The sequence below is a fragment of the Clavelina lepadiformis genome, chromosome 6, assembly GCF_947623445.1.
Source record: "Clavelina lepadiformis chromosome 6, kaClaLepa1.1, whole genome shotgun sequence".
NCBI classification, from domain to species: Eukaryota; Metazoa; Chordata; class Ascidiacea; order Aplousobranchia; family Clavelinidae; genus Clavelina; species Clavelina lepadiformis.
This window is the reverse complement of record NC_135245.1, coordinates 7246544-7273367: the sequence shown is the minus strand read 5'-3', so window position 1 is coordinate 7273367 and position 26824 is coordinate 7246544. Positions and strand designations below refer to the sequence as shown.

Sequence of the window (26824 nt, the reverse complement as noted above, 5' to 3'; positions counted from 1 at the left end):
AATAGTGTATGACTTAGTGTTGCGCCAGCCGTTGTTAAATGAAGAATACGGTAAGCTTATTCCTAACAAAATAACATTTAAGAATTCCTATTGTTATCTGATATCAAAACTCGTTCTTTGTCTTCGTTGTCTCAAAGTAAAAGAGATAAAGATAAAGTGTTCAAGTCATTCACAGTGTGATATCTTCCGTTCGACATAGGTAAGATATAGCCTAAACCTGTCAGAATAGATATTTTCCAAATGCATGTTATTCAGTTGTTCTAATTTTCTATGCTTCATAAGTTGAACATGTAGGTTACTCAATTTTGTTAAAACTTAAATCTAATACTTTTGTGAGAACTATGGAAGAAACATTTAGGACAGGAAGAGGAACTATCAACGAAAACATTCATTTTCCAACTCAGGTATAAGCCTACTTTAACCTTAAGAACGAGTTGTGTCATGTGACAGCATGTGATAAGGGAGAAATCCACGAAATATTTTCCTAGATGCACAACTATTTTCACACTGAAAGTGATAGCTGTGATGTGAGAAAACACAAACAAATTGACGATCTCCGTAAACATAGTTCAGTTATTAGAAGAAGTTATCCTGACGAAATTACACAGAAGTATCTCGAAACGCAGAAGTTGAACGACTTCTATAAAGATCAAGTAAATATTTTCATGTCTCTGAACCTAGCATTTATAACTCATTAAATGCACATCGATTTGTGTGCAAAAAAATAATTATCAAAAAACGACAACTTGTCTTGTACTATACCTATGTCCTATATACAGTAGTTATATACAGTAGAAGCAGAGATACACAAAGTAGACAAAGAGTTATTTTTAACCGTATAGAATCCATAGTCTATAGTCTATACGTATAAAACAATTAACGTATAATCTATCTATACTATAGATCGAATTTTTGACTCAACAGCTGAATATTGTCGTCGAAGTCGCGCCCCCAGAAAGCAGCAGAGCTGCAGAGTAAGAAAAAATCAAACAATAAATACACTAAATGTTATCAATGTTGATTTTAGCCGATTAGGCCTGATTTTTTTTCTACCAGATGGCAAGAGGGCAATGGAAAGGTTCTCCGGATCGTCAGAAGTAATTTCACGGCCAAAGACCAAGAAGTAAAACAGATGTTATAACAAACAAACATATTCTTTACATAGAATGCTAGTTATGAAAATAAGATCTTAAATTAATTAATTAATCTAAATTCTACTCTTGATTTACCTAAAACTGTCATAAGATTATTCATTTCAGAAAAAGTTAAAAAGCTTATCTGAGACAATTTCCAGTTTGCAAAAACAAATGCTTCGGGCTAAGTCGATTGAAGATAAAATGCAAGAGCTTGTAAAGACGACTAACGAAAAGTTATCAGCAAAAGACCTGGTTATTGAAAAGTTAGTTAAAAAGCAAAACAAGCAAACGGAGTAGCCACTAACAATTGTGTTCACAGACATCACAGTATAGCCTACAGTTGTTTTTAATTTTTCAAGTGTCAAAACTTTGTTATTGTTTTATAAGGCTGAGGGCAGAAAACTCAAGAGCCGTCGCAGAAAAGAAGAATATTCAAGAAAAACTTGCTTTGTCAGAAAACGATAAAGATATGAACCGGGAAAATTTGTCCAGTGTAGAGGATAAGTGCAGGTAAATTCAACTACTTTTTCACCAATTTCTCGAAATTCTACGTTCACCATCGTTTTTGTTATATATTACGTTTTTGCTGCTACAATTTCATAAAAAAATAGAAGATAGCAAAACCGTGTTAACTTCTTTGCTTTCTGCATAAAGAAAACTGGAAACTTTGATTCAGCAAGCTAAAGCTGACATGGATGAAAAAACATCAGCTACCAGGAAATATGAGATAAAGCTGAAGGAAACGTCGCAAAGCAACAACCAACTCAGCAAAGAAAATGAAGTGTTGCAAGCCGAGGTAACTTTCATTGGTGTGGGCTATGTTTGTAATAATTTATAAGCCGGTATTTTAATTTCTATATGACTACGCCCGAATTGTCTTTTCTCTAGATAAAGAAGTTGATAAAGAAGAGCTTGGATTTTGAAAAAAAACTTTCCGAAACAAATGCGCAACTGGCAAATAAAAAGTAAGATTGTTAGTGTTTGTTTTTCTCTCGATTTATCCACTCAAATACATTAATTAATTAATTAGCTCAATACCAGAGTACAGAAATGTTTTAAGTTTATATCATTTAAATTCTTTGTAATACTAAATAAAACTTTGCGTCGATTGGCAGAAATATAATTGCCGACCTTGAAAAAAACAACGCGAACTTGAAACAACACACTGAAGTCTTGACAACGGAAGCTGACAACAAGAAAAAAGGAAACGAAGCAAAACTTCTGCATATGATGGTCTGTGTATTCTGATGGTATCTAACGCTGGTTTCCTTTAAATCGGTGTCTTTCCAATAACGGTTAAGCATAAATATTCACCAATAGGTTACTGTACATCGCAAGGCTCTCACTGCATCTGCGATTTATAATTTATGTTTCAGATAGACATTGAAGCTTTGAAAAAAGCTACTGTAAACGCATTGAAAGAAAAGTCACAAGAGCTTCAAACACTTGCTCAAAGATACGAAGCGCAGCAGAAGAATCTTCAGCAACAGCTAGAGTCTACTGGACAATTGCAGGAGCAACTTAGCATGCAGTTAAGAGTAAACGCCAAGCTTGAAGAAACCATTACGAGGGGAAAAGAAACGTCCCAATCTTTGCAAACAGATCTCGAGGACAAGCGAAAAGAACTCGAAAGACTTGGAGATTTGCAAAAGCAAAGCATAAACAACATGGAGAGATCGAAGGACGTTTTGCATGATGAACTGAAAGAAGTTGTTGGAGTTGCGGAAGAAAAAGAGAAAATTATTTCAGGGTAATTTTGAAAAATTTTGTCCGATATGATTTGGAAGTTAGCCTGTGCTTAAAAGGGTCTTGTAACAAACAATTGGAATTAGAAATCCAGATTAGATTGCTCACCAACACGTTGAATTGGTTTTCAAATTACTTCTTTCTTCAATAGATTAAAGAAGGACAACGACATGCTCAATGCAACACTAGAATCATTACAGCAGAGACTGAAATCACTGCAGGCAAGCAGGACAGCAACTCAAGAGCAACAAAGCAGGTTTTTACTGAAATAACTTGTACTTAGATACCATAAAATCCTTACTTCTCCAGATCTACATTTTAATTGTGGCGCACAATTTGTGCTAATGCGTTTATTGTTAGTGTAATAGGCCAGCAAGTCATTAGTAAAAAAGTGCGCATTGACTAACGTTTCAAAAATACAGCCTTGAAAAAGAGAATCTTCAAAAAGAAAATAGCGATCTAAAAGAAGAAATTAATCGAATGAAAAATGAAGGAAATCTACGCACCGCAAGAACCGTCACTGCTGAGCCCAAAGTACGAAACACTATTGTGGTTCTTTGCTATAAACTTCGCAGGATTTCAAATCTATCTATCTTAAATTTTACAGCCAACTTCAGAAGCCTACAAAGCGCTTGCAAAGAAGTTGCAAAAAGCTTGGGAAATAAATAAGGCATCGGACGGCATAATTAAAAGGTAACCCAAACATTGAAATGCAATCTTGGCTGCCGTAATGGCAAAACCTTTGTATTATTAGCTATATAGTTTACCAAATAAAATATAGACTTGAGAGCGAAAGGACCGCATTGAACAAGACAGTTGAAAAACTGGTAAAGGATTATAAAAATGTCGAAGAAATGTATAAAACTGAACTCAAGGCATCAAGATTTATAAAGAGTGAGGATGATACATTGACCAAGTAAGTGTAAAGCGATAATAATAATAATAATAATAATAATAATTAATTAATAGCATCATATGCCGGTTTAAAACATAACTTGCTTTAACCTATTAAACTGATGTTTTTTGCATTTCTTTACTAATACCTATAATAATATGACATTTTCATTCAGAGCCATGGAAGATCGTTTGAAGTGGTCAATGGTTGAGCTGGAGAGACAATCTGCAGAAACGGAGAGATTACGAGGCTTGCATGAACTTAACGAAGAAAAATTAACCCAAGAAATAAAGGCTCTTCAAGATAAGGTGAACCTTTTCAATTTTTGAGTGTCTAATTCTGATACTAGATACATATGTATTTGTTATTAAGCAGGTATTTATTCAACGTTTCAGCAATTACAACAGTTATTTTAACTTCAACTTGTGTAACTTTTTTGTGCAGATTAAGTCCTTCGAAAATCGAGTAGCACAGGAAATGAATGATCATTCAAAAACAGCGGAAAAGCTACAGGGTTGTCGGTAAGTACTGTAACACCTTTTGTAATTTTTTGCTCGGGCTGCCTTAGTTTTTGATTTGTATTTAATTATCTTTGCCAAGTTTTAATCTAATTTTTTTTTCAAGTTTGGCATTATCCACAACACGAAGTGAATTGAACGATCTTCAACAAGCTTTACGAAGCGCAAAGGAAGAAAAGGAAGCAAATAAGGTAATTTAAAAAAGAAAACAGCAAAAAGATTTATTCAAGGAATTGTTTGCATTTGGTAGCCTATATTATATCGAAATATGCCTGAATCCAGACTGCGTTGGACGAAATGCATAGAACTTACGAAAGATTACAAAGAAGCGAACAAAATGTTCGGGAACAACTGAAAATAGCTAAGGATGGTTCAAAATCAACTCATGAAAGGTAAACAAAAAATTTGAAAGTTAAAAAGTGAATTTGTTGATTCTATAGTGTAAAATATAAGATCGTATATGCATAACGTACGTTGAATTTACTTAAATTGAAGTTTAAAAATTGAAAATGAAAACATGGAAAAAGAAAACGCAAAATTAGAACAAAACATCGAACAGTTACAAGACCAACTGAACATTGCAAAGCGTGATATGCAAGACAAGTTTATGCAGTCAAGGTACATTGCAAAAAACCTTCTATGACTGTGATTGTTTGTTTATGGATATGCTTGGTGCGGTCGGTAACGTTTAATTACTATTTTAACATTTAGGGATAAAGTTTTCGAACTGGAAAGGGAGAATCAAAATTTAGAAAATGAACTGAACACGCTTACTAGCCGCCATAATTTGAGTGAACGAAACAGTGAAGTAAAATTAAACAATTATTTGGTGAAGTATTCAACAGTTTCTTGTAGATGACAACTTCGATTAAGCTATAAACAATAAATATTAAGAATAAACAAACATACTAAAATGTCATGATAGTCTATATGATTATATCATTTTAGCGAGTTTGACCTTTTACATTTTACATCAAAGTCTCTTACTGCAACGATTGACAATCTGCGTCAAGCTTTACAACATTCAGAGAATATTCAGGGAAGCCTCAAAACTAAGCACGATGAAATGGCGAAGAAAAATTACGTTCTTGAAGAGAAACTACAGAAGTAAAAATGAATAAAAATTGTGTTTTAAAGATTAAGATAAGTGGATAACCATTTTCAATAGTGTATTATCATGAAGGATATAAAATGCTCCTATAATACTATCACACAAATGGACAAAACCACTACTCAAATTTAGAAAATGCAAGAAACTACAAATTAAAATAAATCCCATCTTAGACTTGAACGGGAGAAAAATAGTTGCAAAAAAGAACTTGAAGATGATAAAACAAAGAACATGGAGAATAAAGAAGTTTTAGAGGATCTCAGAACAAAAGTGGAATCACTCGAAAGGGCTTTGCGTGAAGAAGAGGTTGAATGGCAGAAGCGAAACAAAACTTTGCAGGAAGAGGTATGAGAGCCAGGTTGGAAGAAAGATGTTCTTGCTTTTCTGCAAAACATTTTCTTTCAAAATTCGTGTGTGTACAACTGTACATAGTTAACACACAATTGCGCGGTTTAGTCTCGGCTTAATTGTAAGTTCCTGTGATTGTCCGTGCTTACAAAATAGAGAAGTTTTTCATTGTTATTCCTTCTAAGCATAATTTTGTAACCAGAAAAAAAGGTTTTTAAATTGAAGCAGTTTAGTATAAATACCAAAGAAAAATTTCATTAGCGGCGTTTAACATTTGTCATATAAGCATACTTTATGGTTATCACTATCAAACGTTCCTAAAGAAATGGTTTGCAAACTCTTTGAGATATTTTGCTTCAGATCAAAACGTTGCAGCAGAAAACAGAACTGGTAGACACTTTGGACCCAGTCTGGTTAAAGAGAGATTTATCAAACTCGAGGTATAGCTAAATACTCCGACATGAATTCGAAGAAGATTCTGTGTAAATGTTATAAAAATGTTCTTTGTCCTCTTTAAAACTCGAATTATGTTAACACAAACATAACGATAAAATGTATGTAACTATATACTTGTAGAAAGATCGTGTCTGACCTTAGGCAAGAAAATGAAAGTTTGAAGAAGAAAGTTCTGGAAGCGCAAAAGGTTACAGAATTTGCTGAACTAATTTTTTATTTATTTTTTTTATTCTAACAAAAAATAATAGTTAAAATTCTTTTTAAATTCAATTATAATTATGTACAAGACCAATGATAAAGAGATAGAGAATTTAACTAACGACTTGCGAAGTGTAAACAAGGAGAGGGAAAATTTGAGAAAAGAGTTGGAAAATGGACAAAATGTACTAAAGCAACAATCCGCTAAATTCAATGCGTAAGTTGACTTTCAAGTTTCAACTGTTGTTTCAATTTATGTGTAAAAATTGCATAAGTATTTCATAAATGTTTGGTAATAAACGAAAAGCTGGGACAACGTTCTTGGATGTAGATTAGAGCTAGAAAAACAAAGAAGAGAAGAAAAAACTCATGATCTCCGTCGAAAATCGGATGAATTACTGAAAAATATTGAAGAATTGAAAAGAAAATTGGAGCTACTTTCAAAAGAAAATGAAAAAAAAGAAGTGCAACGCAAGACATTGCAAGACGACAATGCAAAGCTCCAAGCAGAGGTCGTTTGCGTATATACGAGTTGTTCTCGAATTGTGGTCCCTCAGCTCATGCGACAGTTGCGAGAAGGCGGTATAACGGTACATGCTTTTAGCTAAAAGTTGTTTTACGTTTTTCAGATAGATGTTGTCAATGCAAAAATGTCCCTTTTTAACCAACCAAGTATGAAAGAGAAAGAGATCAAGATACTTACGTAAGCTTGTCTCACAACTTGCTAGATGTGGTGCAAGAAAATGTTGTGTAAGACATAAAACGAAGTTTAAATGAAGTGAACTGTTTAATACAAAACTAAAAGCAGTTATTGCTTTTTCATTCAATGTATAGGTCAAAGCTGTCACAACTACAGAAACAGCATGAAGAATTACAGGAAGCTACGGTATCTAGCAGTCATGTAAACAATAGGCTATGTTTATCATTCTCTTGATGTATCGCGCTACTGTATATTTCAAAAGTTATGGTTTTGAACTCAGCGTATGACATAGTTACTATTGTTCACTTGGAAAATTTAGCGCGGTATCGACGAATTAAAAGACTATCTACGCGAAGCAAACACAACAAAAGAAAAGTATTACAGTGATCTTTTGGAAAGTTTATCCGCACAGAAGCAATATCAAAATGAAGTTGAAAGGTTAACCCCTTGTAACATATTACACATATATCACATGTAAATACGCGGAATACGCAAATTTTTATTACTTAAATCTCAAACTTGCTTGTGCAATAACGCTCTGTTTTAATATTTTAGGTTGACCCGAAAAAATCAGGAATTGCAATACGCTTCAGACAAACAAAAACTAAACGTTGTTAGATCTGAAAAGATCCAGTCGATATCTGTTACGAAACAGGCTGATAAAGCGTCTGCAATTTATATTAGGTAAAAAACTGTTATGCGCTATATATCTCATTTTGGAAAAATGCTTTGAACGTTACCGAAGTGTCCCCATAACCTTATTTCATACTGTAAACTGTTACTGTAAGTAAGAATTAAGGTAACGTCCGAGTTTGACAAATTTACATATACCCAGTGCACGTCTATACTTTTAGAGATGTATCTTCCGATATGAAGAACGAAAATATCAAAAATCGTGAAGAAATTGAGAGTCTTAAACATACAATTAAAGCGATGCAAGCTTCAAACGTTCTTCTTGACACTGAACTAACGCAATCAAAAGAAATTGCAAGAAAAAAAGATTTAATCATTGAAAGGTGAGTGTTGATGATAAAAGGTCAGTACCTCTGGATAAAAAGTTTCTTTTCTTAATAAAAATTCAAAACCTTTAGGCTAAATATGAACAAAAAGCAAACGGGGTCACCAAAAATTGCTTTACCGGCAACCTACGTAATAGAAAACATTTCATCATCAAGCGGAAACTTCTATAACGACGAGACTATAGACATCGCAATGTACGTCTTTGTGAAATGTTGACTTCTAAATGAACACTATATTTTGTTTATAAAAATTTTTAATAATTTTGATTGTAATGATTGTCAATCCATTCACTTTTCAGCCGCACCAACGACCAGCAAGCAAAGGAAAAAAATACAGGTTTCGCGCAAGTAGAACAAAGCAAACAAGCATTAGAGGAATTGCAAAAGAAAAAAGATGAAATAGAAAAACAAAATTTATCGCTGAAACAACAGGTAAGCTTACACAAGGGAAGAATAATTAATTCGAGAATTATTCGAGTTTGTCTAATTAAATTTCTTGCAAGGTTGAACGGCTGAAGAAAGAAGACAATGCAAGCCTAGAAGATGCAAAGTATAATGGCTTACTACTTTCTCTGTTGAGTTAGTGAATATTTGGATCCAGAAAAGTCAATACATTTGTTTGAAAAACGTTTTCCAGGTCAAAGATTATTGAATTGCGGAATGAAATCGAACAACAAAAAATACACGTCACTGATAGCATTAAGTTTGATGAACTGGTATCAGCAAATGAAAAACTTCAATCAACGCTGATCGAAAAAGAAAATCAAATCAAAACATTTCAAGTCACGGTAAATATCCACATAATTACCCATTTGTAACCGTCAGCAACTAGGAAGCTTTTACTCATGCAAATCTATGCAGTAAACAGCAATCAACAATGCAGGGTAAAATTCCGGTCAGCATAGTCATACTTTCACAGCTCAACTTAAATGTTAAATTTGGTTTCCTTTTATAGATTGACACTTTGAAAGACGAAATAGTAAAATTCAAAGAATATAGGGAATCAAGCCGATCTCGTAATGAAGGTAAGAATGGGCAGAAAAAGTATTCCGTAAGTGCCTTACCTGCTGCAGATGATGGAGAAGACAAAACAACATCTTTATCCGAGCAATTCTTCTGTAAACTTCAATTCTTCTCAACATTGTAGCGGTGCTCATCTATCGCCTCTACTAAAACTTTTGTTTTAGCCAAAATACAATTTGTTAAACTTATAGGCTACCTTTTTTGTCTAGATGAATATGGCCAAGGCGAAAACACGATTGAAAGTATGAAGGTAAGTAGGAAATTGAATAAAGGAATGAATGTAACTTACAGTATGTTTATGAGACTTGTTGATGTGGGTTGCTGTAAGTTTAACACTTTTCAAGCTTCAATCAAATGCTGTTAATGTCTATTGTTTTAATGTAGAAAGCTCTTAAAAGTTTGTTTGGTGAGAAAAAGCAATTAGAAGAAGATCTCCACGGTTTGTTGCAACAGAAGGGAAAATGGAAGGTAAATTAGCCTGTATTGAGCTAGTTGTGTTTTATAGAAATGTTCAGCAGAGCTTTGGAAATCTCATCATAGCCAATTAAGTTATTTCTCTTTAACACATTTTGCTTATATTCTGAACAGGAAGCAGAAGCTAAGTTAAACAAGAAAATAACCTCCTTGCAAGCTGTGATTGAAAAAATGTCGTTGCCAGAGTTTCGGCGACAACCATCCTTGCAACAAGGAGAAGACAACGCTCCATACAACAACTTATCAGCCGAAAATGTTTTATTAAAGGTCGACAAAAACTCAAAAATATTTAATCATTCATAAAATAAAATTTTGTTTTAAAGAATTATTCTTGCACTTTGCGGCATCTGATTATGAGAGGTTTTTGGTAATACCTACAGCCATCTTTATAACAATTCAGGAAAAGATTCGTAACTTGAACGTTCAACTTCAAACAGAAAAAATAAAGCAAGATGTCGAACTCAGCAACCTTAACCGGTTGCAACATGCCCGGGAAGAACTTTTAAAGGTAATTTTTTAGTAGGTGTATGCCTAAACATTTCCCTTAACAATAAAAGTTATTTTTAAGCAAAAAATAATGAAATGGTGGTAGATGATTTTGACTTACAATCCCAAATGTACAAAAATTTTATAACTTTGCTTCACCTTCAACTTCACCCTCTCATAGGAGAAAGAGGAAAAGTTTGTAGAGACAGAAATAAAGTTGAGAGATTTGCAAGAACAACTTTTGGAATCTAGATCATCGTCCAGGTGATAACCTTTCATGTTTGTACAAACTTTTTCTAGAGTCTAATACTGATGTAAAAATATCTCGCATTATATGTCATAAAAAAGAAAACAATTGTCTTCAAAGGTCAATTGACGCCCGGCAAGATTTCGAAATGCAGCGTTTAAAGAGACAAGTGGGAATTCTTGAACAGAAACATCAGATTCTTGAAAATTCAGAAGCAGTTAAAGATGTAATTAATGTAAGCAGAAATTTTTCGATACTTTTAATAATAACATAAAACTATAAGAAAAAAATAGGCTAACTAAGTCGTTGTTGACTGATTAATTAATTATTTGTCTTTTTCTTAGCTGTAAAATATAGGCTATTCTGTTAACCGATTTCAATTGTAAAGTGATTTGAATTACACAGTAATTTATTGCCCTGTAGGGGTGTCCTCTATGCACAGAAATCGAAAAGGAGAACAAAAAACTATGTGAAGAAGTGGACAGGCTACGCACTGAGTTAGCTCATTATGACGGCTACTTCTTGAACGAAGTTGACGACTTGCGCTATAACTACTCAGAATCTGTCAAGTTAAATATCCTTTACGAGGATCAACTCCGAGAGTTATCTCAAAATTATGGTGTCCCTATTTACATACGCGTTGACGACTATGATGGTGGTGACAAGGCTAAAGATGCTGGAAGTATGACCCAGATCGACGGAAAAGAAGCAACCACAGCAACGAACAAACCAACTGAAAGCAACCAGACAAACCAACAGCAACAAGCTACTGAAAAAAATTAATAAGCGGAACACCTGACCTAAAGCTAAACTTATTTAACTTAAGTGTCACAGCAGGATATGGGCTATAATCGATATATTCACGGCCTCAATAAGGTTGATAGTTAACATAAGCTTTGTTTTAGCTGTGTAGCGGCATGGGTGGTATTTTTTAATACCATTACATCATTTCTTGCAAAAGTGTTTTCTAGTTATTGATTGAAGTTTCAACTGTCGAATGATATATATTTGGAAAATTGCTATAAGTAACTTCGTGTGAACATTTCTTTTAGTACGTTCCCATGTTGTTTCAAAGCATGTAGGCCTATGCTGATAAGAAGTCTTTATTGGAAATTCCCGCTTCTTAACCTTAACACCGATTAATTATTTATGTATGTCTCAATGTGTCAGCTTAAGTTATATGTATCTCACATTGTCAAAAACATTGTTTTGCTTGCTGCACCCGCTACGATTTTCATGTTGAACATTTTAACTCCCATCGCTTTCATGTTTCATAAGCTCGCACTTCTACCGGCAATCAGAGTTAGTTGAGTGAATCATCGAAATCAACAGATGAGTTGTTTAAGCTAGCCATGTCGATTGCAACTCCATGGACATATTAATTTAATATACCCTTCGGCCGACAAAAGGTTAGAGTATTCTAACCGCAAGCAACAATAGAGTCAGATAATTCAACAAGTAAATTAAGTTAAGATACACCCTCATCAGTCAAAAGCAGTTCTTCAGCTGTAACTATTTTACCGGAAACTATTTGCATTTCAAACTTATTTTTACCGGTTCCTTGCTAACATAACTAAAACGCAATAACAGAAAAAATCCGATCTAACCTCAAATCTAACTGCAACTTGAGTTTTACCAAAAAATCTTAGATTGGATAACTAAACTCCACATTTTGCATACGTTACCCTATTTCTTAAGTCAGCTGCCTATCTTTAACCATGCCTTAACAGCGGACTACGTGACCTACCTAGGCCTGGTGTACCGACACTTTATCACGCGACATTTAATCACCGACACATAATCACTTGGACATTTAATCACGCGACACTTAATCACCGACACATAATCACTTGGACAGTTAATCCAAGATGATTATGTGTCGCGTGATTAAATGTCTAAGATGTCTAATGTTTAAGATTGGCAGGATGTTGACCACACAGTTGTATCGAGCACTATTTGCAGCCGGAGAAGCAACCCTGCTTGCAAAAGATGCGTTCATGCATGACGAAAACGACATCACGATTAATTTTCCACACTGTGAGGATTCTTAGCAGCATCGCTCGAAATATGAAATAGGAATGTCCTTTCCATTACAAGCTATATGTAGACAAGCATAGATCTGGATAAATTGCGCACGCATTCACACGATGACATTTCATTTGTAGTAAAGAGTGCCAAATCAAGATATCTGCATACAAAAATAATACAACGCTTTCGAATGCGCAATGATTGAAAAAATGAAACATTGAGGTTATGCAACGATAATAGCATTATCACCACTGACCAATAAAATGCAAGCAGGATTCACTATAGCGTAATGAGTGAAGGGTTTAGCGACCACTGCCATAGTGATACTTAAAGTTTAGCACAAAAGTTAACTAAGCTTGCTGGTTATATGTTTACCATTACTTGCACCACACATCAATGCTTACAATACATAAAACCTAACGACAATATTTACCATGCATTTACCAGCGGTAGTTTTATACTCAAGTTTTAAATTTATTTGTATTTAACCGTTGCAATAGCAAACACACTTCCACATTCTATCAGTAATGTAGTACCTGACGCATACAGGTATCAAAAAACGGCACATGCTTCATTTGTTGTGCTTTACAAAATTGAATGGCAAGTCTATACAATAACCATAAAGCTACAACTACAATATTCATGTCTGTTTTTATCTGCGTCCAAGGTTATACAAAGACATAACTGCTATTTGTTAAAGTGAACGACTACCCAGGTTGCATGACTTTCAACTAGAAAGTGATCAATACTGTTTTCGAGATAAAAACATTGCGCCAAAATATGGCCAGATAAAATGTAGAAAGCGCAAAGTTCAAAGTTCAAGTGCAACACACGAAGTATTTATACGAAATTTTCGCGTAGTACAACTATGCAGCAACAGGTGTAACTCGATAACTTATTGTTTTTGTACTACCAGTCAGTCGACGATATGTCATCGGTTATTTACGTAGTCAAGAATACATGAAATCGAATTCAAATTTTCTATGTCAAAGGACGCCGACAGTTTTTAATAAAGGTAAGAAAACTCTTTACATATTAAAAGAAATATACATCTTTCAAAAATTTTCACTAAATCTGAAACACATTGAATTCCATTCTGCTGGATGGGTGATACCGTTATACGTCAATGTCTTACGATGAATCATTGCGGGAATTATTTTGTGTTAAAATTCTAGGGTAGTTCACACGGAAGTTAAATTCAAGTACGAGTGCCACCTGGTGAGATACACTATATATCTTCTACACACTGATGGTTAGTAATCACATCAAGAAGAAAGATGTTTAGGTAATTAATTAGGGTATTTCAAAGATCTTCGACTAGGTGAACTTTTTGGGCTTCTTGAACCATTCACCATTCCAACATTACCAACAGACAGTCTACCAGATACAAAACGCGCATGAGTTCCGTAACTATTTTTACTGCTGTGAATTGGCGTGCTTGTTGTCAAATATCTAAAAATAAAACAGAGTTTACACTAAAATTAGAAATACTTGATGCGTGACATAAGCCATAAAAGCATTTATACTCAACAAGATCTTAGAATACATGGATAAAACAAGATCAATGCTAGCTTACATAAACCTGCTAACAAAATATACTGATTTATGCAAAGCCAAAAAGAACAGCTTACGGTGCATCAACTCTTGCCCTCATTGAAGCAGTAGTGAGATCATCATCGCTATCATAGCGCTGGGGATTGTCAAAAAAATACACACGGGAATTGTGGCCGCTACTAACCAAATTTCCATTTGTTGACTGCTGAAAAATTATATCAGGAACTTAGGAAGTGTTAGCATCAAGAGAAAAGATAAAAACATACATCTAGCAAAGCGAGCAAATGGACCATTTTTAAGCAGATATTACTAGTATGGATCACTTCCGGCAAATGCATAATGTACGGAATAATAAACTCAAATGTTACATTATTAATGCCAGGAGAAAACAGCACCTCCTTGCTGGCAATGTTTGCTCACGAGTGGTGTAAAGTGTTTGCACAAGTAACAGCTAACGGAAAGCGTTATTGCATAACATTCAATTAACACATTGCATTTAATTTCCTTATTAAACTCCATGACAGTTTAGAAAATCCAGTTTGGCAATGATGCATAACAGTACTTTATACTATATTACTACTTACTAGAATATTTTCCCAGAAAAAAATGATCAGACTGTTATAGAAAGTATATACACAAGTACTGTTCTTATACTTTAAGCATAAAATCTACATTCCACATAGCCTACTATTTGTTTGGATATTGTGTTGCCATTTCCTTGTCAATGATGGCGTGAAGAGCTACTGAAGGCAATAATATGTACCACAAAAATGTCTGTCAACACAACTTTACAATAGAGTGTTAATACACTTTACAAGAACTTGTTATTAGCATGATACTTTTAAAGTGGAAGGTTGCCAAGCACAACACAACTCTTTAGTGTTTTGCAAAATGCTTACATAGAAATATTTCAGATCACCTCCACACAAGTGGAAGAGAAGCCAATAAAATTAATTTCATTGTGAATGTGAAAAACAAATTCAGCAAAATTTTACAAGGGGTAGTGATAACAAAGACATTATGATTACAGCTATGGTTTTAAAATTTAGATTGTTAACTATTTATGGCAACCACATCGTAAAAAAGCAAGTTTAAATGCATAATTGTAGGCTAACTACAAACGAGCCAGAAAATGTATGTTCTGCAAATTGAACTTTATCATGTACTAACCATGGAAGTTTCAGGTTTACGAACTCTGAAGAAGAATATGGTAAGTCCAGTTGGTAGCAATTCCCAAACAAAGAGCACAATTCCAAACACAATGTATGATATACCCTCTTTCAGGTTAATCAAGTCAGCCTAAACAAATTAATAAACAATGGAATCAACTTTGTCATTGTCAATTTTCTCGCTTAAATCTTTGCTCATTTTGATAGTTCATCACACAAAGAAGGCTTTAATCTTACCTGATCAGAAACATTGTACCAATCAAAGTTGAATGAAGATAACTGTGAACACCTTAATGGGCTTATAGCCAGCAAGTTGTATATTGCACGTGATGAATACAATAGTACAATAAGAATCCCCACAGATGTTGCTTGGCATACTGTTGTGCCCTAAATGATCAATAAAACAAATCTATAAATGGTACATATTATTTACTAAAGTCCTGTGCAATCACCTTTTATAACATGTTTTCACATTCGTTTACCAGCATAATTGAGACATATAAAACAAGAATATATAGTACAAACATCAAAAGTTAAGGAACAGTGTTAAAGTTAAAATTTTTCGGTTAATAAATGTTGCACAAAAAAACGATTCTACTGTAGCAATAAGTTCCTTTTTTCTCAGAAAACATAGTCTTTGTTGGGGTGCGTTAAGATGAAACTACACTTGTTTGCTAGAGAGCTCAGTCCTCAGCCAAGGCAACCTTTTAGGCCAGGAGCCTCATAATACATTTTCAGAAATGCAACACTGTTTTGCCAATGTCTTTGGTTGGTACAACAGAACTTATGAATGTTATGATAACTCTTGTTTGCTCTTGTAAGATTGGTGGATAGGAAAGATTGAAAATGTTTTATTTTTTGTTTGAGTCTATGGTAAACGCAAAAGTAACTTGGTAAGTAAAACGAAAGCACATTGCTTTCTTAAAAATGTTTGCATTGTTGCAACAGACAAAACCCGCTTTGAGTAATCATGAAATCTAAGGCGACATTTTTTACTGGTTGTGGCATGTACACCCAATTCATTCTCTTTCTTCTTTCCAAATATACTGAATTGTAAACTGTTCTTGTATCACTGCCTTTATCAACTTTATACCAAAACCTAGTCATAGACTTCTGATTACTAACAAATGAAAACAAAAATAGTTCACTGATAACAATTAATTAATGCATACCAGGCTGTGTGATAGCAAAAACAGCTGTCCACAAAACTCCACTAAAATTTCAAACAACATTATAATGTTATTAATCCTGGGGATCATTCTAATTAATTGAAAACATAAATACTGATAAGGTCTAAAAACTTCTATTGTATGGGCTAACTTTGCAATAACGCTTTGAACTTCAAATCAACATCTTTTATATCAAAACATGTTTGCAGAGTTAATTCTTTCACTTTTACAGTGTCTTAGTTATTATCCCATGACAACAGCAGGTAGTTGATAAAGCGGTTGCATTACATACGACAGAGGCTTCCAAACTGCTGAGTAGACCACATAGCACCATCTCACATAAATTAATGTAGAAAGTGGTGGCACATTGAGCTTACAATACAGCGCGGACAATGATACTGCCAGATTGTCGGGATCAATGTTCAAATTGTTTGGAAAATTTCATTATGATTTTTATTTATCAGCACTTGTATAAACTTTTAAATTACGAAATCTTTGGTAGAAGTCAGAGAATGTCAGAAAACCTGTCATGATAAATTTATCACAAAGAACAACAAGCATATAACTGGTGAGTAGACCAAATTAAGAAACTTTTCACTTTCCAAACCATAGACCAGACCAAACCAACAACATACATTATGATGCCACAATACTGTTGTTATATTGGGTGCAGCCTTACACTTCTCAACACTTGGATTTGCAGCCCTTCGACCAAAAATATCCTGACAGACGGCATACAAAAGCGTAACAAAGCCACAGGTGGGCAGTGGTACTTTGACGGAAGTGTAGGCACCAATACTGATGTAATGAAAAAAATATAATAACCCGTTTCAAAAAAAGAGTTCATTACTTTGTTGGCACTCTGTACTGGTGCTTTTTGTACAGCGGATCCTGTTGCAAGTGCAGTTTTTGCAGCTATGATTTCCCCGTTGCATGTTACTCCAGGTCAACATATATGTGACCTTCCTGCTTGTGCCTTCATCAGACATTTGTAGATTAAAAAAAAACTTTTAACGCTAAAATTGGCATTAAAGTATTTAATTAAAATAAACTGTTAAAAACAAATTTCTCAAAACCTAAAAATAATCATTTTGAAAGTACCGGTAAAGTAATTCGGACTTTGTTACTACAATACCCTGGTACAGCCAACCTCTGAACACAGCACACTGCAAGATATGCAAATAAGATAAAGTTTGCAATTGGAAAGAACAATCAAGTTTAAAAAAGCCAACCAAATTGGTTAATACTAGTTTATGTCAATTCCTGTGCCTGACAATGTATATACTATGACTGGCACTTGTTTACAGCATGCACTGGTGCTTGTTGCAAGTGATTATATTAGCATGCAGGGCATGTGGTAGAAGTAAAATACTGTATATATAACTTATAGATACACTTCATGTAGCAGCCTAAAATACATTACTCTGAGAGCAGAAAATTGTAATGATGATGTAAACAGTAAATCACCTTTGCTTCAAGTAAGATATTGGCAGACGTTGTTTTGGATATCTTGAAAAAGCAGTAAGCAAGACATATGGCACAAACCACAAACAAAACGTCATTTATAAGCACACGAGCAACTATTATCCCTCTCACAAGATTTAGATTTGGTGAAGGATCCTAGATAAATTGTAAATACAAAATACAAGTCCATGATAAATATATTCAAAACCCTTCAAGCGCCACACTGAACACTATTATGATTAATAGATATAGTAATTAGTAACGGAACAACTCAAGTTTTTTAACATTTTTACGAAGAAATGGCATAAGTTTCAATCTGATCAGCAAAATTGTTCAAAGAATAAATGTGCAATTAGTTCTAGGTAACTTTTGAATAAAGTTTTCTAGGTGTTTATTGCTACAAAGGGGCTGTGATACCTTTAAGTATGTTGGTATATGTAAAAAGAATTGTTTTTTGAAACTATAAACGTTATAAAAAATCTTTCAATTATGATTTCCAAGTAATAAGTGATTCTCTGATTTCTGATGAAGTGTTCCATCACTAGTAACATTGAAATTTTTTTATTGTACTGAAAGGGTTTTGTTAAGTATGACAAGAGTGCAATCTTCAAGACTTACTTCTTTAAAAGTCTGGTTGTGAACAATGGCTGCACAACTTATATTCATACCCAAAAATACTAAACCCGCAAGCAAACATGCTGCCCTCAGAGGAATTCTGAAACAAAAGGTAAGATATTCAGGCATTGACTTTAATTTGTGCATAATAACTTTCCAACATTGGCAAGTATTTATTATATTCTAGTTTACACAAACAAGTTAACCAACCAACCTGACAATTAGCAACCAAAAAAATTTCACATACACAATTAACGCGGCCTTTCTATTTACAAGATGGATATCGCACATGGGTGAAAACATACACCGTGCACAGAAACGTACGAAAGTAAGTTTTAGCAAAAGTAAAAACGTACTTCTTCAATAAGAGCACTGGAAAATGCCACCTATACATATATTGCGCAACACCACCATGTAAAGCTATGTAAACTTTAACAATTATTAAATTTGTCTAACTTGGACAAAATGTTGTTTATCTGGGGATGTGCCAAAGTAAACATGAATCTCAATGTCACCATCAATCATAAATATCAACCATATCTGTTATTTTCATGGATATGAACTTTGCCTGCGGGTTCAAGAAGGAAAAAAATTGATAAAAGCAAAACAATGGAAGAAAATTGTCAAAAGCTTTAATTTACACATTTCTACTTGAAGACAAAAAAATTATGACATAAAGTTCCGAAATTTTCTACAAACCAATTTCTATTTTTGATTATTTCTATCAATCATAAACAAGGTTACAAGTTTCATTACGATCACCTTGCTTGATAATCACACACAAGAACAATAACAAATCTTGAAAGTTGGAAGTACCAAATTTCGTTAGGATTTGCATGATTTTCAAATGCTAATCCACATACAGCATATCAAAAAAGGTTTATTATGATCATAATAAACCTTCATCTAATCTTACTAAAGTGTTCTAGAAGTTTACTTACATATAACGATTTGGATGGGCAGCATAGTTCGGCTTTGCTTTAAACATAACCTAAAAATAAAGATTTTATACAGGTATATATATAATGTACTCATATTAGCTACATGGTGAAACTGCTCAGGGATTGGCCAGCCCTTTTCAAAAAAACAGTTCCCTCTTTGATCTGCAATGAATATTTTTTTTGAAAATTGACTAATGGGCTGAGGTGGTGTGAAAAATGGGCCACTGAAAAAAAAAACTTCTAGAAATCAGAATTGCTATGATTTTTACTAAATTGTACCCTCAAATATATAACAGCAAAATGGTGTCTGCAAAACACAATTTATCCAGCTTTATGACACCGGTAGGAATGAAGAACCTGGCTTTGCATGAGGTCATGCATATATTTTATAAAAAACTTTGCATTTGCCTTTAAGGCTCATCATATATTCTACCAGTACTGGTTTCTTTCTTGATATGTCATACGCTTGTGTATTTAACACTTTTTGGTTAGTGATAGCTACTGTAAATGTACTTGCTCATTCATGCAGAAGTCAATTTAAATTTAGAAAACACCACTGGCACATTTATTCAAATTTATTAAAATAAACAATGTGTTAATAAGCAATTGGTATTTTTGAACACTATATGTGAATAGTGTAACTTCAATCTATTATAAGCCTAGCTATATTTAACATTGCCCATTCAATTCTGAAATGGTGATGTGTTTATTTTTTTTTCTCCTACATTGAAGTTGGCCTTACTGAGTTTTCCTGAGAAAAATGTTTTCAAACATTTCTTCTGTTTTCTGAATGAATGAATTATATATATTCAATTTGCAGTATCTAAGTATAATAGCATTTTATGCAGAGGCGAAGGAATATGCTTATTACTAAGTTAAAAATAAAGGAACTATCAATTTTTTTCAGGTCCAAGCCAGAAAAAAGGATTGTTTTCTAAAATCTGTCATTTTAACTGTTATTCCTGTACCATGTCACAGGAAAACCGTGTACTGTGCTGGGTAACATATCGTTAAGGTGTTCTTCCTTCATAATCACATTCATTCATTCCTGTGACTGCATCACTGCACATTAGCAACAGCACACATCTGTCAGATGAATTTAAGCATGGTTAAAAAACTATAAAAAAATAACTCAGTGCTTTCTTTTATTACAAAAAGTAAAGCAAATTCGATGGCGTCTTTCAATTTATCCTCCTTTGGATCAAATCGACAGAGATGGATTTGAACATAGACTGAATCTCTGCACACACCATGATTAAAAGTAAAGCACAAGGTTCATTTGTTGTACACTATACTGTATAATAAACAGTACATATGACAAGTACAAATTAGAGAAGCAAATTGTACACAAGCTAGTGTTGCACACAACTTGAAATTCAATTACATAATTTACGGACCACACAGACTTAAATAATTATGTAGTTTTTGCTACTACCACATACATTATTTTATGGTAATACTGTGGTATCATTGTAGTTTTTTGGCAAAGCAGATCTTTTCCACAAGTAAATATACACTTAATATTGAGAGCTTTTTATATTTAAAACATTTCACTTTTTATCGGAATTTCATTCAGAATTTCACCAAGAATAGAATTTCTAATTACAAGACCTCTCAAATAAACTGTTATGTTAAGTGTATTATGTTATAAAGAAAAGATTAAAGGTAACAGAAGGTTATTTACTATGATTAGTATTACTCAGAACTCAGACTTAATTTTTAACAAAAATTCCACAAAATGAACTGAGAATCTTCAACGAAGCAATGCTTGACCTATTTTTGAGTGATACAAATGATAATACTACACTGAGAATTCATGTAGTATGACGTCACTAACATACTTTTCATATTAGATTTATGGTTGCAAAATTCTACTTTATGAAGTGACCAAACACAGCTGTATCATAATTGGTAACTATTAGCCTGTCTATTTGACCGAGGAATATTTTTTGTTTAAGGACGACTATCATTTGGATGGTTTGCAAACGGTGCTTTCTGCTACTGCTTAGTTTTATGAAAAAACAATGTGCGCCAAGTACTGAGTGCAGATATCGTAGGCATTTCAATTGTGTTTACATATTGAGTACAGATAGGCTAAAAAGCTAGTTAGTTTTTGTGTTGCGAAGATAAAATGTGACGAAAAAGTAAGTTGCGTAACAAAATAATTTATGATATTTCAACTGTTGGTACCAGAAGTTCTGTCTCGTTAAGCTTAGATGTTCAGTAACTAGTGTTACTTCTATGCAACGCATTTTTACATACTCGTTTTTATAAATAACAACACAATAGTTGCAAGTTACAAGTATTCTTACCTGAGCAAAATAGAGATTCAACAAACACAGTGTGAAAAATTGAAGGCAAACTGGAAAACAATAAAGCAGCCAATACAACGACATTGGAAGTTCATTTGCGGCCTGAGTGTTTTTGAAATAGAAGGAGAACAGAGTTGCTCGGAGTGCACTCCAAAGAGTGCATAAGAATAAAAATGTTGTTTGGAAACTGAATCGCTTGTAGTTGTAATACAATATTAGCCATAGCTGCACATAAACAACACTGAAGAGTGAGAAGTAAATGACAATATAAAAAATTGTCAAGCTGAGAGTAACTTGGCTTGGTACGGAAGGAATCGTCGGTTTAAATCCCCCAGAGGTATTTCCTTGTCCCACAAAAGCAGAAAAGTTATGGCAGCTCTCCATACCATTTCCCCCAAAACCAGTATGTACAGATATATTTTTACTTCATAAGTGATGCTTCTTTTACCTGAACAAACAAGGTTGGTTGTCAACACTACTGTCTTTATGTATGTGTATTATTGATGTATCTAGGCATAGTATACAATATACTATTTCCATCAACAAAAATCAATTAGTAAACATCTCTTCAGTCAACAACTAACATAGCTGTATATATGTTTGACAATATGGATATAGGGACATTACTTGAAATATTTGGTATATAACTACAGTATAAACTAGTGCAGGCCTACATTTTTTCTGCTTAATGAGTTAGGAAATAAAAAAATGCTTGGCTTGAGGCTCAAGGCAAAATCAGCAGTACGACATTACTTGAGATGCACAAAAAGGCTAAACAGTAATAGATGTAGTACCATACTATAACAATTCATATTTTGCCATCTAAACATCTTAATCTTTAATAGTCAGCAGACCTAGAGAGAATGTTCTAAAGGCCAAGCAAAAATTTTCTGAAATCAACTGACTCTTTAATTGTAAATATCAAATGATCTATATTATCCATGGCATTTGAACAAGTCGGCAAAACCTGCTGAAACCATGTGTGCAAGTGTACCGTACCTCGTGTTCGTAAGCATGAAAGGTACAGTGAGAGGCGTCATAAATAGTTAATGTTTGTTAGTATTAGCCAGTGTTTATTAAAACAATTACCGAACCTTTTATGAATTATGATGCATTGTCTTGGCCTTAGCTACATTTAGACAAATGCGGCACTTGGTAAATTGTCTGAAATTCTGGTACCAAAAGACTTGTGTTACACTATTTAACAAGATATATGTACTTAACTGGGGACCAACTTAACACAATTGCGTTGAAAAAACTTAAGCCTGGTTATGTCCTTGCTCACTTTTATCTTACTATCATTTTCCAGGCACAACAAAGTGAACTTTTGGCAGCATTTTATGCAACCTTGCGTAAAACTGCAATTAAAACACTATGAGAACATTTAAGCTAGATCACAAAAATAAAAATCTTTTAAAATGAACATGAAGTAAAAACCTATGTAACTCAACCCTTAAACTTCTGTATTTATGGCAAAAAGTTTATCAAAATTTTACAGTTTTCTATTATATCAAAGATAATCAGCTAGGCATGACAGATCAAGCATGGCAATTGCACAGTCCATATTTTTGACGACCAAATTTGGTCAACCCAAACGTTTCACATTCATCTCTAAACAACGAAATCCACATTCATTCCATTTGCATACCAGACTGCAAAATGTACCTGGTGCACCATTTTGCACCACAATTTTACTCGTCCTGCATCCGGTCGTCCCGATTTCGACCATTCTGCACCCCCGAGATCTTGTCGAAAATGCCATGCTTTCTAGTCTTGGTGACAGACTAGTGCAACTATTTCAATACAGTAAGCAGCAGTGTAAAAGGGGATATTTAATTACTATATCACACAAAACACAACTTACAAAAATATAAATTGATATTTGGAAATACAAAAAACAATCATTGCAGCATAACCTACTGCAGTGTGTTATATAGCTTAAAAGTGCATATAATTGTGAGCACAGCAGGTGCAGTACCCTAAGATTTTGGGATTTAGTAGGCTATACAAGTGCACAACCAGATGACGCTACAATTTGGGTAGCTGCGGGTCTAGTAGGCCTATACAAAGGCATCCTGCGGTTGTGCACTTGTATACTATAGACCGAGATTTTGTATCCACACCAGTAACACTTGGATTACAGTTTGATGCCACCCATGGATGATTGAATGGTTGACTATTTCTTAATTGATTTTGGAACTAAATTGTACTGATATAACTCATACGCAATCTACTTCTGGTTCCTTTTACTTTTCCTTTTTAGTCTAGACATGCATTAATCTACACAGCTGAGACTTTTTCCTAATTTTCCGCAAATGCAGCTCTGCGCAACCAGTCAACCACACAAAGCCAGTCCGACTTTTTTATTTGTGTGTTGGCGTCTACAATTCGTGGCTTGTGACAAAATTACTTCAAACAAAGCTGGAAATGGAATGGAAAACAATAACGGCAAATTAAGCATCAGTTGGCAACAAAACATCTCAAATCAAAAATAGATGGTTTATCTTGCCAGTTCATCCTTCAATTCCAAACAAATATTTCGCATAGTATCTTCAATACGCTGCTAAATTAATCGCTAATTAAATACGATTCCGCATGGACAAAACGAAAATTTTTCCACACGTTTGTTCAATTATCACTCTAAAATAGAAAATTAGAAATTTATTGGCATTATTTTCCATTTTGTATTCAAACTAATTAGCGACTTAACTTTGGTTCTCACCTCTCACAAACGGTCGCTTGCATTGATAAGGGCCAAACTACACATCAAATGTAACGGGTCGAAAAACCACTTTTCGCAAATGATATTCAAATTCTTTTTGTAGTAAATTGTTTATCAATCACTGTAGATTAAAAAACTATTAAACTTGCTAACACTATTTTTCATTTAATATTCAAATTAATTGCCGTTTTGACTTTGGTCCCCACCGTTCGCAAGCCGTTGTTTAATGTTTGCATTTGTGATAAATATATCACTTAATATAATATAAAATTGTGTACGACATAGAATTCTCGTCTATCGAATCAGCGAAGCATAACACTGCGTGACGTAATCGATGCTTCCCTCTTACTGTGCGTGCATTTTGATTCATTCAGTCTTTTGGTTTCTACGTTCAACGCCGCAACATGTCTTTGTGCTGTTGCTGTCACAGTGTTCTATCTTGATGTATTCGTTCAAAGAAGCTTCAAATATAATCAGATTATACAGTAGTCATTCCTGCGTCATTATTGCTGAAGTCTATCAAAGTTCACTGTTAAGTAATACACAAGGAAACAGACTTTGTAGTGTAAGTGGGTAAACCTTACAGGTTAAGGGACCATTATACCACTTTTCATTACAAAATGGTGCCCCGAGTGAGGACGAATTGACGATAAAAGAAGACATTTCCATTACAAGTGTGGTGGAGCCGAAATCGCTGAGAACTACGCTTTTCTTTGGGGAACAACCTATGAACAATTAAATTTGAGGTTGAGAGAAGTCTAGTGATCTCAGACTAGAAGTTTCGAAGATACGTCTCATCCACAACTCATACAACACTCATTGGATATAGCCGACAGACATCTCGACAATTTGATATTCGAACAAATCAACTACAACGACTGTGACGATGAATCGCCTGGACTTCAACCAATTTCGAATGCAAGAATGACCGACGAACAAAGCACTCCAGTGAAAACACTTTGTCGGTATTTGGACATTCAGTAATGATTTTTTGTTTGTTTTTTCTCTATGTAGTATATATTATAGCGTTATTGTGTAGTTTACCTTAATTGATGGTGGCTTAATTGCCATACTCTCTAAACGGTTTAAGTCATGCCGTGGAGAAATATTTCTTTGTGTTATTTTGTTATGCTTTAAAACATAGCGGTTGTTTTCGAAGGTTAAACAAATGCCCAAGGCTAACACCGATACACTATGTTGAATGTCAATTACTGAACGTATTTGACTAATTTTATATATATGTTTTGCAAAACGCGTATTTCCAAGTGAAATATTCACGCAGCTACACTGGGAAAACCAGATGCTGGAATATTATTAAATGGTCTTGTGATGAAAAGACGAGATTAAACTATACAGAAGGAATAATGTATAAAGTTTTGTTTACGGAAACGGCATACACGAAATGTGAGATGAAAACTTTGCCGACGTTTCCGCATTTTGCAAGCATTCGCGTGACGTGTCAAGACATTCTGTTTTCTGTTTAAAGTCGTGACATAAACGTCATCATTGTTTGCTTGTACCTTCGTTTTGCCTTATGTGTTACAGAAAACATATTACTATTTTTTTGCGAATGTATTGCCAATATGAATTGTATTGTAACTATGTTTCAACGTTTATTGTTATGTGATCTACATTTAACGTGTTATATTGACTTTTGTTATCCACACTATTGTTTTAATTATTGTTCACCGAGAATTGTTTTTATCATGATCAGAAAATATCGTGAGTTTTTTCAAAACTTACGAAATTTTCTTGCGGAAGGTTATGTGATAAATATATCACTTAATATAATATAAAATTGTGTACGACATAGAATTCTCGTCTATCGAATCAGCGAAGCATAACACTGCGTGACGTAATCGATGCTTCCCTCTTACTGTGCGTGCATTTTGATTCATTCAGTCTTTTGGTTTCTACGTTCAACGCCGCAACATGTCTTTGTGCTGTTGCTGTCACAGTGTTCTATCTTGATGTATTCGTTCAAAGAAGCTTCAAATATAATCAGATTATACAGTAGTCATTCCTGCGTCATTATTGCTGAAGTCTATCAAAGTTCACTGTTAAGTAATACACAAGGAAACAGACTTTGTAGTGTAAGTGGGTAAACCTTGCAGGTTAAGGGACCATTATACCACTTTTCATTACACATTAATAAGGACAAAATTATGCGTCACATATTACGGCTCAAAAAATCACTTTCCGCAAAAATATTCAAATAATTTTGCATTACACTTGTTTATCAATCACACTAGGTTAAAAATCTATTAAATTTACTGGCATTATTTTCCATTTCAAATTCAAATTAATTAGCCTACCGCTGGTCCCCACCGCTTGCAAACCTTAATTTATACTGATAATACATGACATTTTAAACAAATGCATTACCTTGGATTTATTTTGTGTTTTTATGTGTAAAAATACATTTTTAATTTTGCGAAATAAATGGAGTTTTGAGTTTGTGATCTTTCATCCCCAGATAGTTACTGTGGTACC

At 34.0% G+C, this 26824-nt stretch overlaps 2 protein-coding genes across 3 annotated transcripts; one reads left to right on the top strand and one right to left on the bottom strand.

Annotated features, from left to right (window-relative positions):
- The first annotated feature begins 266 nt into the window (after positions 1 to 266).
- LOC143463317 (uncharacterized) lies at positions 267 to 11609 on the top strand. Its single transcript, XM_076961778.1, has 43 exons — positions 267 to 404; positions 489 to 653; positions 904 to 974; positions 1057 to 1123; positions 1260 to 1399; positions 1524 to 1646; positions 1791 to 1932; positions 2025 to 2101; positions 2252 to 2369; positions 2513 to 2886; positions 3034 to 3138; positions 3305 to 3416; positions 3490 to 3575; positions 3664 to 3798; positions 3953 to 4085; positions 4222 to 4298; positions 4402 to 4486; positions 4578 to 4687; positions 4791 to 4913; positions 5007 to 5103; positions 5275 to 5402; positions 5580 to 5751; positions 6115 to 6194; positions 6331 to 6397; positions 6498 to 6625; positions 6740 to 6920; positions 7038 to 7111; positions 7243 to 7294; positions 7428 to 7546; positions 7664 to 7792; positions 7963 to 8124; positions 8200 to 8322; positions 8427 to 8559; positions 8631 to 8677; positions 8765 to 8915; positions 9083 to 9152; positions 9360 to 9400; positions 9535 to 9618; positions 9739 to 9891; positions 10025 to 10132; positions 10292 to 10374; positions 10478 to 10592; positions 10781 to 11609. The coding sequence occupies exons 1-43, from the start codon at positions 342 to 344 to the stop codon at positions 11138 to 11140; spliced, it is 5163 nt and encodes a 1720-aa protein (XP_076817893.1). The 5' UTR covers positions 267 to 341; the 3' UTR covers positions 11141 to 11609.
- An 887-nt stretch (positions 11610 to 12496) lies between these two features.
- Positions 12497 to 22255, bottom strand: LOC143462178 (G protein-coupled receptor 137Ba-like). Of its 2 annotated transcripts, none has more exons than XM_076960231.1 (8): positions 21610 to 22255; positions 19298 to 19347; positions 18360 to 18456; positions 17745 to 17897; positions 15346 to 15495; positions 15110 to 15238; positions 14017 to 14141; positions 12497 to 13837 (listed from the first exon to the last, which is right to left on the bottom strand). In XM_076960231.1, the coding sequence occupies exons 1-8, from the start codon at positions 21991 to 21993 to the stop codon at positions 13675 to 13677; spliced, it is 1251 nt and encodes a 416-aa protein (XP_076816346.1). In that variant the 5' UTR covers positions 21994 to 22255; the 3' UTR covers positions 12497 to 13674. The 2 variants fall into 2 exon arrangements, with proteins under 2 accessions (XP_076816346.1, XP_076816345.1); XM_076960230.1 differs by having other exon boundaries at positions 14017 to 14144; positions 21610 to 22243.
- Positions 22256 to 26824: the final 4569 nt, after the last annotated feature.

Bases quoted from the DNA above. Each gene is read 5' to 3' on its own strand.
- LOC143462178 (XM_076960230.1), bottom strand. From the start codon at position 21,993: ATGGAGAGCTGCCATAACTTTTCTGCTTTTGTGGGACAAGGAAATACC. The intron at 17,898-18,359 runs GTAAGTCTTGAA...CAATTTATCTAG, and splicing joins ACAACCAGACTTTTAAAGAA to GATCCTTCACCAAATCTAAA. The intron at 13,838-14,016 runs GTAAGCTGTTCT...TTTTATTTTTAG, and splicing joins AGGGCAAGAGTTGATGCACC to ATATTTGACAACAAGCACGC.
- LOC143463317 (XM_076961778.1), top strand. From the start codon at position 342: ATGGAAGAAACATTTAGGACAGGAAGAGGAACTATCAACGAAAACATT. The intron at 2,102-2,251 runs GTAAGATTGTTA...GTCGATTGGCAG, and splicing joins GCGCAACTGGCAAATAAAAA to AAATATAATTGCCGACCTTG. The intron at 5,752-6,114 runs GTATGAGAGCCA...ATTTTGCTTCAG, and splicing joins ACAAAACTTTGCAGGAAGAG to ATCAAAACGTTGCAGCAGAA.